At 43.8% G+C, this 14952-nt stretch overlaps 1 protein-coding gene across 13 annotated transcripts in view; it reads left to right on the top strand.

The window, feature by feature from the left end:
• ZFAND4 (zinc finger AN1-type containing 4) overlaps positions 1–14952 on the top strand; it is a 217234-nt gene that overhangs the window by 22134 nt on the left and 180148 nt on the right. For 11 of the 13 annotated variants that reach the window (XM_029609188.1, XM_029609194.1, XM_029609201.1 and 8 more), the window contains exon 2: positions 3048–3363. In XM_029609188.1, coding sequence (XP_029465048.1) covers positions 3180–3363 — 184 coding nt within the window. In that variant the 5' untranslated portion in view covers positions 3048–3179. Of the gene's footprint in view, positions 1–2020; positions 2165–3047; positions 3364–14952 lie in introns of all 13 variants that reach the window. The other 2 variants (XM_029609190.1, XM_029609189.1) reach the window with 2 other exon arrangements.

Below are 14952 nucleotides of genomic sequence, written 5' to 3'. Positions count from 1 at the left end.
AGACTCCGTACTTGAGCTGAGGATCATGTAGTGCCCCCAAGGTTCACTTTTGGAAGTGGGAGATTGAGGCTTTTTTTTTTTCCCTAATCCACATTATCTCTCTCTTGGGGATTAAAGCTAGCTTTGTTTTGGTGTGTAGGTAGTTGGCAGTATTCTCCCAAGGTTATGTTGCGGTGTGAGACAGCTTCATCTTGATCTGGGTTGTTTGGGACTAAGAATTGAACAATATCTACATAGGAATAGTGGGTAATGCAGTTTCTGATTTAGTTCGCACAAGGGTGCTAGATATATATTAAATAGCATGGGTGAGAGGATGGAACTTGTCATACTCCACAGGAAAGCAATTGCGGTTTGGGGAAGGCTGTTCCCATGGAGACAGTTTTGAGTTCAGTCTTGGAGAAAAGACGTGAACCAGGCAAATACAAGGCCAGTCAAGCCTATGTCATGCAGTTGGGTGAGGAGGAGATTATGGTCTGTTTTGTCAAATGCTGCTGAGAAGTCTAACAGGATGAGTAGAGCTGACTTCCCCTTGTCAAGACATTCTTAAGTTCATTTACTAAGCTTAGTAATGTGGCTTCCTTATTACAGTGTGGCCTGAAGCCTCATTGGAAGAGGTCATCTACTACCTGAGTAGCAGATGTTCTGGTGGTTTGGATTCAGATTGTCCTTTAGTGTAGGTCTAACAGTTGCACTTTGCAGGCCAGTTTGGTTTGCTTTTCAGCGTGAACTTTGTTCAACACTATCCTCTGTTCCTGTTCTAGAATCAAGGGTCGAGCCCGGCCAGGGATGGCCCATGAAGGAACCTAACACCTCTGAGAGCTCCAATTTCACTTCTTCTGTCTTCTTGCTAAACCTATTCTATTCTAAAAATATATATTCATTTTTTTTTAAACTAACTTCAGACTGCAGGTTTGCATCTCTGCCATCTGCTGGAGACAGAGAAATACTGAGGGATTGCAGGTGGCACTCTCGGTTAAGTAGCAGTGCCTGAAAAGTTTTTATTCTCTGCCTTCATCTGAGCTGCTGGTAGGGATGCAAAACCCACTTGTCTGGAGTGAATTGTACATAAGAACATGCCACACTGGGTCAGACCAAGGGTCCATCAAGCCCAGCATCCTGTTTCCAACAGTGGCCAATCCAGGCCATAAGAACCTGGCAAGTACCCAAAAACTAAGTCTATTCCATGTTACTGTTGCTAGTAATAGCGGTGATTATTATCTAAGTTAACATTAGCAGGTAAGAACCAATTTTCCTCTGTCTATTACCAGTTCCTAACCCAGTCAGCCACCTTGGAGCCTACTCATAGACTGACATGACCCTGCTATGTGGGATAGCAAAATTCTTGAAACTGAAATTCAAATATACCACATCCAGTGCACCCTCTTGAACTAATTCTGCTTTGTATTCTGCATGTGGCTGAATTTAAAATACTCCACTATCCCTTTCTTTATTAGCGGCCTCTTTAATTTATCCTTTACAAAGATCAGGCTAACTGTATATATTAATATCTACACTGTCCATGTAGTTACCTGCTGCCTCCTGATTACCACTTTAATGAAGATGAACAACGCCTGCCCTTCTTCAGAGCCATTCTCCTCTCCAATGACTGCTTGAACATAATTGTTGGCAGAGTTGCCAGAACCTCTGAGCTTCCTTTAATGTCCTAGGATGTATACCATCCGGCCCCATTACCTTTGTCCACTTTCACTTTTTCTGGTTGCATGTAAACACCTCTATTCTGTAAAAGGAATGAGATGTACTCCTGCCACCTGTCAATGGTTCTTCGTGTCCCTTTTTGGTGAATGCTGAGCAAAAATGAAATAAAAATAAAAAAACAAACAGATTTTTCTGTCATTCACTCCTTTTCTGCTCTTCTATAATCCTATCTCAGCATATTCTCTCTTCACTGATGCACCCAAAAATAATTTTGTCTCTTTATTTTACCACCTTTTCTATTTTTTCATCTTTTCATGTCTTTGCTGGCCTGACTAACTTTTTTTTTTCTTTTTTTTTTTTTCAGCTCTTCCAGATATTCTACACTGTTCACCATTTTCTGAGATCCTTAGCACCATTTTGAATGCTAATTTTTTTGCCTTTACTCTTTCAGTCAGCTCCTTTGAAAGCCATATTGTCTTTCCTCTTAGCTTGATTTTACATTCCTAAGGTTTGTAGCCCTTATTATATATTAGGTGTTTATTGAATTCAATATACTGCTTTTTGAAAATCAAGGCTTTTATTAAAAAAAATGCAAAAAAGCAATGCATAGTATAAGTATAGAGGCAAATACAGTAAATAAAAGGTCGACATTCACACAAAATTAAACACAAAAACAGTAAGAAATTAAAACTGGCACAAAAAGAAACTAGCTTAAATTGGCTCCTCCGCCCCAAGACGTGACAATTTCATGCTTTTAGTTTAGCCCATTGTACTACTTTAGAAAGATCTTGCCACCCTGCCAGTGGCTCCTTAAAATGCATACCTATCTTAGTAACGTAGGTACTCTTGTCCAGGTACCTGCCCTTTATGTGCCTTTGCTCTTACATTACTCCATCTGGCTATTAGAAACCCTTTCCCATGTTTTGTAAGTAGCAGGTCCAGTATCACCCCCTCCCTTGTGAGTTCTGTTACCAGCTGCTTTAAGAGAGCACTGTGAACGGAATATAGGATGGCTCTATTTCAGTTTATGCAGAAGGGATACTCCAACCCACATCTTGCAAACTAAATGCACTTACCCACAACATTTCCCTCCCACTTTGATTGTGTATGTTTTCATATGCAGCCTACTATTTATTTCAGGATTTGATTGATTTCCACATTTTCATTGGAATTGGCACAGCCAAATGTTTAAGAGGGGGGTCATGACATTCTGATCCATAAAGACATTGCCAGATGATTTTTTTAATTTTCTCCATTTTACTATAGGCAGTATTAGTGCCCATATATAAGGCAACACTGCTGCTTGACCAGGGGAAGGGTGAAATTTACAAGTTAGGCTTGTAGTAGAAATGAAGTCTTATCCACTAATTTTTTTTTTATGCTTTTATTAGGTGCAGCCACTGAAACATGAGCTACGATATTTCATTATCCATCTGCCAAGTTTAGATGATTGTTACTGCAGTACAAGTGGTGGATAGCGTTTTCAACATAACATTCCTCAAAGGAATCAAGAATCCTATGCAATGGCCAACAAAAAAGAGCCTCCTTTCTTCAATGAAGATAATCTGGGAGCCTTCCACTACAAGCTCCCTTTTTACGACACCATGGAGCTCTTCATCGAGACCCTGACTGGCACCTGTTTCGAGCTGCGTGTGTCCCCCTTTGAAACTCTGATTTCTGTCAAAGCCAAAATTCAAAGATTGGAAGGTACAGGTTTTTTTTTTTTCCTTTCTCAATGTTCTTATGATTGCATGATCTTAAACATGTATTTGAAAAATCTTTTTTGTTTATAAAATACCAAGGAGTTGTATTAGAACAAGTTTAAAACATGCAAGCAGTAGTGTCAGTTGTAAAGGCTTTAACTCCAGCTATTGTCCATATCTGCATCCTTCATCCATAATACCTTAAATTATACATCTGTTATTCAGGCAACTCATGCTTGGATTGATGATAAGAGCTAGGCATGCAGGTTCTGAGATCCTTTTGCACTTCCATTAGGAAATTTAAATAGGTAAAGGAGAATTGGAGGAATGGGATTGAGGGCAGCATGGGGAGATTATGGGTGAAACACACTTTTTTTTTTAAGTAGCTAGGAAGCTGTCTTTATTATAAAATAAAAGAGCCTGGGGGCGCTCTTCTGCCGTTGATGGGAATGGCTGCATGAAAACGGAGCTCTCCCTCCCGGAACAAATAATCGCTCAAAAACTTAAGCCTGAGCTCCAAAACCCGGCTTGCCGGCATATTTAGAAGTTGCCTTTACTGCTGCGATGGCGGCGAAAAGAAAAAGTGCAGATTTAAAGCAGTTTTCATTTAGTAAACTGCCAACGATGCCACAGACCGGCCCAAGCAGGCCGCTTCGGGGGGTGCCGCGATAAATTTACAAGATGGTGCCGCAGAGCTCCAGATTGCTGGAATCGAAGCCTCGCTGGTAACCTCACAGTTTAGGGAATAAGGGGATGGTTTCAAGAAATAAGGTCGGATCTTAAAACACATAAGAAGGAATTGGTAGCTTCTATTACTGACTTAAGGGAAGACCTCATAAAGCTGGGACATCGCGTGGATGATATAGATGTGAGATCGGATAATCATGCTGCAGCACTAAACAAATTACAGGCACAGCAGAGCTTGATGGAAACTGAGGTAGCCACCCTCCAAGATAAATTGGAAGCCCTGGAAAATAGGTCTCGAAGGTGCAACATAAAAATCAGGGGGGTACCCGACTCAGCGGACTTTGCAAATGCACACGAGGTGGCTGAGAAAGGTGTGCACATTCATATTCCAGGACGACCATTCTTCAAATGGCAAGGTAGCTGAAGTACCATGGACCATTAAAATAGAACAGGCCCCCAGGGCTTTGGGCCAGAAGTCAGATGCCAGGCCGAGAGACATCATAATTTGCTTTCACAGCTATGTGCGAAAGATTTAGCTGCTTCAAGTATCTGAAAGGAAAAACAACTGGGCCTGGGAGGGCCACTCCTTAAGCATATATCAGGATCTTGCAGCTTCTACTCTGAGAAGGCGGTTCGACCTGCATGAGGCGACAGCATTCCTGAGGGCTGAGAACATTTGGTATAGATGGACTTTCCCCTTTGGTCTTCAATTTATGGTGAATGGAACGACGCATCGCGTAAAGATATTGTCTGAGGTGGCAGAAGCCCTGAACAAGGCTGGTCTCAAACTCAACATCGCCACCTCCAGGAACATACCAAAACCACAGAGAATTGATGACCAGCCTTGCTGGCACAGAGTTGGCAAAGGAGGGAGGTGGCTACGGAGGCATTCTGAGGTCTCGAGATCAGCTCGAGACGGACATTTATCCTTTTTATTTAATCCAATCTGGCTGGTTTCCTTCAGGCATTCCCTGTTTAGCTTGGCTTAACTGGGGAACTAGCGCTGGACATATACGAGGTCCCTTATCTGCTGATTTACTGTGGCTAGTAGTATTTTGTTACATACTGTTCCTAATGTTTATATATTTCAATAGCACAGTTGCTTTTACATAACTTGATTGTTCCGGGAGGGACGGACATGGGTGTGGTTATTCCTGCATACGTCAGGGGCCCTCCACGGAGGGGAGATGACCACCCAGGTGGTAGGGAGGTATGATAAGGGGGGGGGGGATTAGTGGGATTAGTTCTTAAGGTATGTCTAATGGGGGTGTGTCCAGGGATGCTTAGGGATTACTATGCTGCCTTTTGGGAGATTCTTTTCTCACTAGCTCATGGCAGTGGGTGAGTGCATTGTATCTATTAATGTGAAAGGGCTTAACCACTATCATAAACGCTATCTCTTAGAACAGGAGCTAATATCTAATGGAGCATCAATAGCAATGATACAAGCAATTCACCTGCGAAAAAGGCACAAACACTTATCACTTCGACAGTTCCCCCATAGATATCTCTCCTCTAGCTCTAAAGCAGCAAAATATATGGGTGTAGGCATTTTGATTATCAGGGACTTGATTCACGACGTGTTAGCCCTAATTACCGATTCTCAAGGGAGATATGTTCTCTTAATTTCTGTCCCCAAGCAGACTTGGGGACAGAAATTAAGCTTTATCACTTTGGTCACTCTGTACACCCCCAATATGGGACAGGGTCCCTTCTTTGACGCTATAGATGCTTTATTGGTAAAACATGCAGAGGGGCTTCTCATAATTGGGGGAGACTTTAACATCACATACAGCCCTAAACTGGATAATTAATCGCAAGTGTTCACCGCATCTAGGCCAGCTCGCCGATCTCTTAAAACCCTTATAATGAAGTGGGACTTGAAAGATATCTGGAGGCAAAGATATCCCCACTCTCGCAGCTACTCCTATTACTCACATGCACATCAATCTTATTCAAGGATTGACTACTTTTTGATTGGTACCCTTGTACAGAACAGAGTGACCAAGGTGACTATAGATTCTATCACTTGGACGGGATCATGCACCTGTTTGGCTGGAGGTGTGACTGGCATCTACTCACCCAGGTGTCAGGTTTTGGTAGTTAAATGAATCATTGTTAAGGGATACAAACTTTTTAAGGCAATTAGGAGAGGGACTTCATGAGTACTTCCAGCTAAACACAAATCTAACACATACCTCCCCAGTAGTTTGGGAATGCTCTAAAGCAATAGCAAGGGGGTTAATTATCTCCCAAGCAGCTTACTGCAAACAGCAAAAGGGGAAAAGAGAAGGGTACAACTATTACAGCAGATAGCCCAGCTCACACAGCTCCATCAATCCACATAAAGGCCCAAAGATTACCATTCATTGACTTTAGCAAGGATGGACCTCCAGACATTAGATTCTGAGGCTATCGTCAACGCCTTAGTAGACAGCACTGTTATGAAGAGGGGGACAAGGCGGGTCATCTGTTAGTAAGGCACCTACGAGCAGTATTAGCCCAGAACAATAGTGCTAAAATAAAGTCTATAGGAGGCTAGGTTGTTACATACTCTGAAGATATTCGAAAATGCTTTACTGATTTTTATGCTACCCTGTATAAGGCCGAATAGACTGTTAGTCAGGTATGGATCTCTATTTAGAAGCAACACCCCTAGAGAAGCTCATGCCAGAACAGCAGACCTTTTTAGACAGTCCTATCAGGGAGTCCAAGGTGCTCTTTGCCATTAAGATGCTGAAAGCTGGTAAGTCTCCTGGCTTGGATGGCATGTCGGGGGCTTATTATAAAAAATTAGCACATATACTGCATGGTTTGCAGTAGAGGAGGACCGGAAGGCTCATCTGCATACTGCTCCCAGCATCCCCCAGGAGAGGAGTCCAGAGGTCACCGCAAGCGATCCAAGGATTTACTTCCACAGCCCCAGCTTCCAGAGGCCCCGCACTGTTTGCAGTAGAGGAGGACTGGAAGTGTGTGCCGTTAGGCGGCGAATCTCAAATCCTTCCATTGACTGAGTGAAGATTAATTTAACTGTGGTTTAAGAGGATTGGTAAGTATAGTTTTCAGAAATTTTTGGGCTTATAAAAGTTTGGTGAAAGGTGAAATTAAGGGATATATTCTTTAGAGTTTGTGTGTGTCTGAGGTAATAAGCAAGCCAGAGATAGTTAATTCTAGTGTCTGTCTTTCCCATCCACTCAACCCCTGATTTTTAGGCACAAGACACTTTCTCATTAAAAATCAATCAGGGTCTTATCTAAAACATAATATTGTACCAGCCCTTATTGAAAGTTTAATCATCCCCTTGTAGGACACGAGCTGATTAATTACTAAATTCACCTGTAAATTTAAAGTACTTTCATTCCAACTCCCTCAGTATCCTAAACTTAACTAGGAACTCAATAAAACTAAGATGAAGGCAGCAGTCCAGCAGCAAGAGGGGGGGCTTTCCAATCTTTTGCATTGAGTGTCACATTGTGATTTTTTTACTCGCCGATGAGAGATTGTATGTGTGCACTCGGTGAAAAGAGCTCCTGGCTCTCAGGGAACAAGTCCGATCTCTGGAGGCTAGAGTGGCAGACTTGGAGGAGCTGAGGATGACAGAGAGGCACATTGATGAGACCTTCAGGGACATAGCCAAGTCCCAAATCCATTCTGGCAGCCCCAGTGCTGCCTTGGATCAGAAAGGTCTCCCAGTAGGAGAACATCACCCTGGTGTAGCAGGAAGTGATCCTGTAGCAAGGACCTGCTCTCCAGGTGATGTATTGTCCTCTCGCACTGAGGACAAAACTCCCAGGGCTACTGCCCAGGAGGGAATGGTTAGGCCAGCCATCATAGTTGGTGATTCGATTATTAGAAATGTAGATAGCAGGGTGGCTGGTGGACGTGAGGACCGCCTGGTAACTTGCCTGCCTGGTGCGAAGGTGGCATACCTCATGCGTCACCTAGATAGGATTATAGACAGTGCTGGGGAGGAGCCGGCTATCATGGTACATGTGGGCACCAACGACATAGGAAAATGTGGGAGAGAGGTTCTGGAAGCCAAATTTAGGATTTTAGGTAGGAAGCTGAAATCCAGAACCTCCAGGGTGGCATTCTCTGAAATGCTTCCTGTTCCACGTGCAGGTCCCCAGAGGCAGGCAGAGCTCCAGAGTTTAAATATGTAGATGAGACGATGGTGCAGGGAAGAGGGATTCAGCTTTGTAAGGAGCTGGGGAAACTTTTGGGGAAAGGGGAGACTTTTCCGAAAGGATGGGCTCCACCTTAACCAGAGTAGAACCAAACTGCTGGCACTAACTTTCAAAAATGAGAGAGAACAGCTTTTAAACTAGACCAAGGGGGAAAGCCGACTGTCACTCAGCAGTGCATAGTTCGGAGAAATGTATCCTTAAAGGATACTAATGAAACAGGAGAGTTAGGGCATCCCAACAGAGAGGTTCCATTAAAAGCAAACATAGTTCATATGCCTATATGTAAAAAATCACCAAAGCTAATGATTTCCGAATTATCCCAAACAACTGAAAAGTAGGTTGTTAAAACAAGCAAAAACCACACTTTGAAATGTCTGTATGCCAATGCCAGAAGTCTAAGAAGTAAGATGGGAGAGTTAGAGTGTATAGTAGCAAATGATGAGATTGACATAATTGGCATCACAGAGACTTGGTGGAAGGAGGATAACCAATGGGACAGTGCTATATCAGGGTACAAATTATATCGCAATGATAGGGAAGATCAACTTGGTGGGGATGTGGCACTTTAAGTCCGGGAGGGTATAGAATCCAACAGGATAAAGATCATACAAGAGAGTAAATGCTCAGTAGAATCTATATGGGTAGAAATCCCATGTGTGTTGGGTAAGAGTATAGTGATAGGAGTATACTACCGTCCACCTGGACACAATGGTCAGACAGATGATGAAATGCTAAGAGAAATCAGGGAAGCAAACCAATTTGGCAGTGCAATAATAATGGGAGATTTCAATTACCCCAGTATTGACTGGGTAAATGTAACATCAGGACTTGCAGTAGACATAAAGTTCCTGGATGTAATAAATGATTGCTTCATGGAGCAATTGGTTCAGGAACCAACAAGAGAGGGAGCTATTTAATTCTTAGTGGAACGCAAGATTTGGTGAGAGAAGTAACTGTGGTGGGGCCACTTGGCAACAGTGATCATAACATGAAGTGAATTGGTAACCAGTGAAGGTCTTTTAGAATTGGGGAGATATGGTCTCTTTTCCTGGTGTTTGTTAGTAGACAGGCTGCTGCGTTTTGAACCATTTGGAGAGGTTTGGTGTATGAGGAAGGGAGACCAAGTAAGATAGCGTTACAGTAATCTAACTTTGAGAAAATAATTGCTTGGAGGATCGTTCTGAAATCTTGGGCATGGAAAAGAGGTCTTATCCTTTTTAAAACTTGGAGTTTGTGGAAGCAATCTTTGGTCGTTCTGTTGATGGAGGCTTTGAAGTTCAATCCTTTGTCAATTATCACTCCTAGATCTCTCACTTGAGTGGTTTGTGGGTTGGTTAGCTGAGAGGCGGTGAGATTGCTGTTCTCTGGAGCTATGAGTAGTAGTTCGGTCTTGGAGGAGTTTAGTACTAGATTTAGGCTATTGAGGAGACGTTTGATTTCTTGGTGGCAGGATTCCCAGTAGGGAAAATGGTGGATGGGGTGTCCCCAACCTGTTGTGGTATTTTGGAACGGCACATCTTCGGGCTTTAGTGGAAGCTTATAATCAGCGCGATGTTAAACAATGGGTGCGGCTAGAACAAGCCATGCTCTGTTTGATGCCGTTGTGAGCACTACCTTGGCAGCCCAAATCAACCTGGAGACCAGTAACCTATATGCCACTAGCGTTAGGGAATACGCTCAGTCTGGAATCAGTGGAGGGTAAGAATAGTGGGCCCCTTTAAACATTTTCAACCTTCCCATTTATTTCACAATACTTGTTTCTCGATGGGCATGGAATCCAAAACTTTTTCTAAGTGGGTTGAATATGGCATTGCATGCATAGGTCACCTCTGGAAGGGAGGGCGCTATGATGACTTTAGCTGATTTCAGAGGTAAATATCAGGGGTGTGAGCAGATTTTCTGAGCTTTGCCCAGGTTTGGCATTTCTTGACAGCATTACAGGAGGACAAGACATTGCACCTATCTAAATCTTTATTTGAAAATTATTGTGAGTACTGTGATTAAAATTAAGGGGGTAATTTCAAAAGTATATGCCATACTTAACGTACACTCACCCTACACATTTGCACATATTACAGCCTGGTCTCAGAACCTGGACACCCACTTATCCGAGGATGACTGGGATGTTGTGGTGTTTAAGGTAGTGAAAAGCTCTATCTCTGCTTCTATACAGGAGCATTGTTATAAGTTACTATATCGCTGGAATGGGAGGTCACGTGATGTGGTAGCCGGAAGGCAGCGTTTCTTCCAGGCTCCAGCTTTGCCCCACCAATCGCGTACAATCCGTGGGGAAAAACGAATTGAAAAAGCACTAAAAACGAGCAGGGGACAGAGTACATGTCAGCGATTTCAACTCGGGGACAGCCGCGGTCCTCGATGACCACACGGAGCGTGAAAAAGGGAAAAGAGAAAGAGCTGGTCTCCGAGGACAAGATGGCAGCCGTGACGAACGGTGAGTCTCCCTCCCCCCACTCACAGCTAACGATCGAAGAAATAAAATTAGCTATCCGAGAAGCTTTGGATGAAAAGTTGACGCTGCTTACCTTGCAGCTGGGGGAGGTGAGAGACTCACTAGCAGCGATCCCTCCTAGGCTGGAGAATGCAGAGACAAGGATCTCCGAGCTGGAGGAGTCTGTGGGGCACACACGTGTCAGAATGGAGGCAGAAGATAAGAGCATACAGGCCCTGCAGGCCAAGGTAGAAGAGCTGGAAAACAGGGCTCGTCGAGATAACTTAAGATTTTTGGGCTTTCCAGAGGAAATAGAGGAGCAGTCTCTCTGTGTGCTCTAATAGAATCCTGGCTCCCAGAGGTGCTTGCCTTGCCTCATCTGCGGGGGAAGCTGACTGTGGAGCGTGCTCACAGGCTGGGAGCAAGAACCTCGGTGGGGGGAAGGCCCAGACTGGTAATAGCAAAGATTTTAAACTCCGCACACAAAGCAGAGCTTTGGAGGGCATCCCAAAAACAAAGAGACCTGCGCTATAAGGAACACACCATCAGGATTTTTCAGCAGCTGTATCCGAGGCAAGGCGTGCTTTTTCACCTCTCTGCTCCAAGTTGCATAAGCAGGGAACTAAATTTGCACTACTCTTCCCGGCGCGTTTACGGATCTGGGCCCAGGATTCGGTTCAAACTTTCACTACAGTGGACTCTGCAAAAAGTTTCATGGACTCATTGCTTACTTAATACTCTGCAGTTTTGTTTTTTTTCTCTCTTCTTTATTTTTACAATAAAATGTACTGATGTAGGGCAGCAGTGGGATGCAGGGAGTGACTGTATCAGAATCTGGGTGCCTTAACTCTGAGAGTGGGAGAAGATGGTGGTACTCGCTTAGATAATACAGATATTTGGATTTACAAGTCTCCAGTGGGAGGTATTAGAATGAACCCAGAAATAGGGTTAGCTGCTAGCATTGGATTCCTAAGAGCACAGCACCCGGCGGGACATTTCAGATATTGCTTAATTTTTTTTCTTTGAAATTTCCCTTTGAATGACTGGAGACTCCCTGGACCTGTGACCAGTACTTGGGCTATAACTTGACTATGTTATGATAACTTTCTGGCGGGATGTTTTAATCTCAAGACTGATCATCACACTTGCGCAAGGCTCCAGGGTCTGTTCTAACATTTGGAGTTCGGGTCGGCTGTGAGAGAGGTCACTCTTGTGGACGCTGGGGGCTTAGATTCGCTGGAATTGAACAGAGGGGTGTGAACACAGAGTGAAACGCTGCAGCAGGACCCTTCGCAGATCCAGCGGATGGTGCAGCCAGAGTTCCTTACTGACATTTTCATATGGTGTACACTCTATATTACAAGATTTCTCATAAAAATGGGTTGGGCTGTGGGGAATTCTCATAACTTGAAGGGTGGTACTGATTGTCATCTCTCATACACATTTTATTTAGATTGTTTTCTATTACTGGTAACTTAATACAGGCACAAGAATAGTTAGCTAGAATTGTTTCAAGTGGAACCACAGAGAACAAGTGATAGCGCCTCTGGGCCTTGTTTTTAGAGGCACCACATAGGGGAGCAGAGTGTGCCTGTAAGACTTCCCCTCTCTTTTGTTTTTGTTTTTTTGTTTTTTTAATAGTAATACAGAGCGTGCCACTCGCTTACGTTTTTTTTTTCAACAGCTTACTTTATGGGGAAGGTGGGGAGACGGTTAGTTCCCATTAGTTGTTTGGTTATCTGATGTTTGGTGGGGCAAAGTTAGGGACACATCTATACGTGATCTCAGGTCTCGCCTTATGGGAGCAAGGGAACGAGGGAAGAAAGTACGTGGTTGGGGGATGAGCCAAGGGGACTTGGGATGTGGGCGGGGGGTGGAACTGGGGGAACAAAGGTTTGGTTGGGGAACATGGTTAAGACGAATGATGGGGTTGGGGGGGGAAGGTGGGGGGTAATCGCACAGAGTGAAGGCAATGCTGCTGTTCTACTAAATCACTGCTTCTGCCTGCATGGTGTCATGGAACTGTGGAAAGTTTTCTCTGGGGGGAGCTCTAGCTGGGGGGGCTCTTTCCATTGGGTTTTGGTATTCTCATCGACAAAGACTTCCTTTGGTTTATGCTATGAGTAATCCCATTAGGTTGGTTTCTTGGAATGTGTGTGTAATAAATTCGCCAATTAAACGCTCTAAAATAATCTCTCAGCTAAAAAAAAAAGGAGATTAAGATAGCTAATCTGCAGGAGACTCATCTTTCTGTGGAAGAGCATGCTAAATTACGATGAGATTGGGTTGGGGAGGCTCGTTTTGCTGCGGGGTCATCGAGGTCGGCAGGTGTCACCATATTGATTCACAAGACACTTCTCATAAAAATTAGCAAGGAAATAGCGGATCCTCAAGGCCGCTATATTATTCTGATCTCAGAGATTTATGGTAAGACAGTGGTTTTATGCAATATATATGCCCCCAATACTTATAGCCCACTATTCTATCGTAGGATCTACTCCCATTTACTTCCTTATCAATGAGATTTTGTTGATTAGGGGGGATTTTAATACCATACGAGACGCTGATCTGGATTCTTCAGCGTCGCGCGTACGGGAGTGGGGAGCGGGCAGAGGACCCCAGTTGTTAGAACAAGCATTTCATTTGTTGGATGTATGGCGAGTGCTTAATCCTACGGAACGGGACTTTACACACCTGTCCCGAGCTCATGCCTCTCACTCCAGGATTGATTATTTTTTAATTAGTGATCATGCCTTTTCTTTCGTCACAAATGCAAAGATTGGAAATATAGTAATTTCAGATCACGCACCTGTTTGGGTTGATTTGCAATTCAATAAAGGCTATTCGCCAGCGTGTATCTGGAGATATCCCTACTTTTTGACCAATGACACGAAATTTCGGAACTTCTTGCGAGCTAAATGGACAGAATATGAATCCCACAATAAATTACACATGGCTCAACCGGCCCTGTTTTGGTCCACGGCCAAGGCAGTCCTTAGGGGGGAGATAATCTCCTACGTTTCACACCGTAAACGAGTTTTGGATCGTCGTATAATATCGTTGAATAATCAGATGTGCGGAGCTAGGATTCGCTTAATAGCAGGGGGTGGGGAGGAAGCGTGGGCCGCATATCACTCGATACAGTTTGCACTTAATTCCCTGATACATCAACGGACGAAGAAAAGCTTTGTTTATTACCAATTTCAGTTACATCAATATAGCAATAAAACAGGGCGAATGATGGCAAATATGATTCGGGCGGCACGGTCTAAGAGGTTTATCCCGGCGCTAAGAACGACATCCTCCCAGGTGATTCAAGATACTGATGGTATTTTGGAAAGATTTAGAGAGTTTTATTTGGCTCTCTATACCTCGAAGGGGGGGTCAGAGGAGACGAGGGACAGGTTTTGTAATGATTTGCCAATTTCCACACTGACTCTACAACAAAGGGAGCGGCTAAATCAGCCCATACAGAAAGAAGAGGTAGTTCAGATTATCAGAGGCCTACCAAGTCTAAAGACACCTGGACCTGATGGCTACACTGCAGAATTTTTTAAAGGGGTGGTAGATCAGATAGCGGAACCGCTGGCGGCAAATTATACAGAACTGATAGAGCGAGGATCTTTCTCCCCACACGAAAATCTGGCTTTCATTACTTTGATACCTAAACCAAACAAAGATCCCTTGAGACCGTAATCGTACCGCCTGATCTCTTTACTAAATCTAGATCATAAAATACTGGCGCAAATCCTGGCAGAACGCTTGGCTCCTTTGTTGCCCATGTTGGTAGGGGATCACCAAGTGGGTTTTATTCGACAGAGGTATGCTTTAGCCAACATACGTAGAGTATTGATAGCTCAAACCATTTGTAGGCAGTTAGAACAGTCACACCTAGTAATAAGTTTCGATGCCGAAAAAGCCTTTGATAGAGTAGAGTGGAAATACTTGTTTTACATACTACGGAGAATGGGGTTTGAGGGATTTTACCTTCAGGCCATTAGTCTATTATATACGGACCCCTGGGTGGTGATTTGGGCCAATAGTGGGCTGTCCAGCCCATTTGTGGTCGCTAGGGGTACAAGACAGGGATGCCCGTTGTCCCCACTACTGTTTATATTACAATTGGAACCGCTCATGTTAGCAATACACCAAAACAGGAATATCCGGGGAGTGAGATTGGGCCTGCAAATGTTTAAGGGGGTGGCTTTCGCGGACGACCTGCTGGTCTTCATAACAGAACCCCCAACGATCATTGCCGGTATTATTGGAT

Source organism: Rhinatrema bivittatum, chromosome 7 (genome assembly GCF_901001135.1).
Source record: "Rhinatrema bivittatum chromosome 7, aRhiBiv1.1, whole genome shotgun sequence".
In the NCBI taxonomy this organism is placed as follows: domain Eukaryota; kingdom Metazoa; phylum Chordata; class Amphibia; order Gymnophiona; family Rhinatrematidae; genus Rhinatrema; species Rhinatrema bivittatum.
This window is presented reverse-complemented; position numbering and strand designations above follow the sequence as displayed.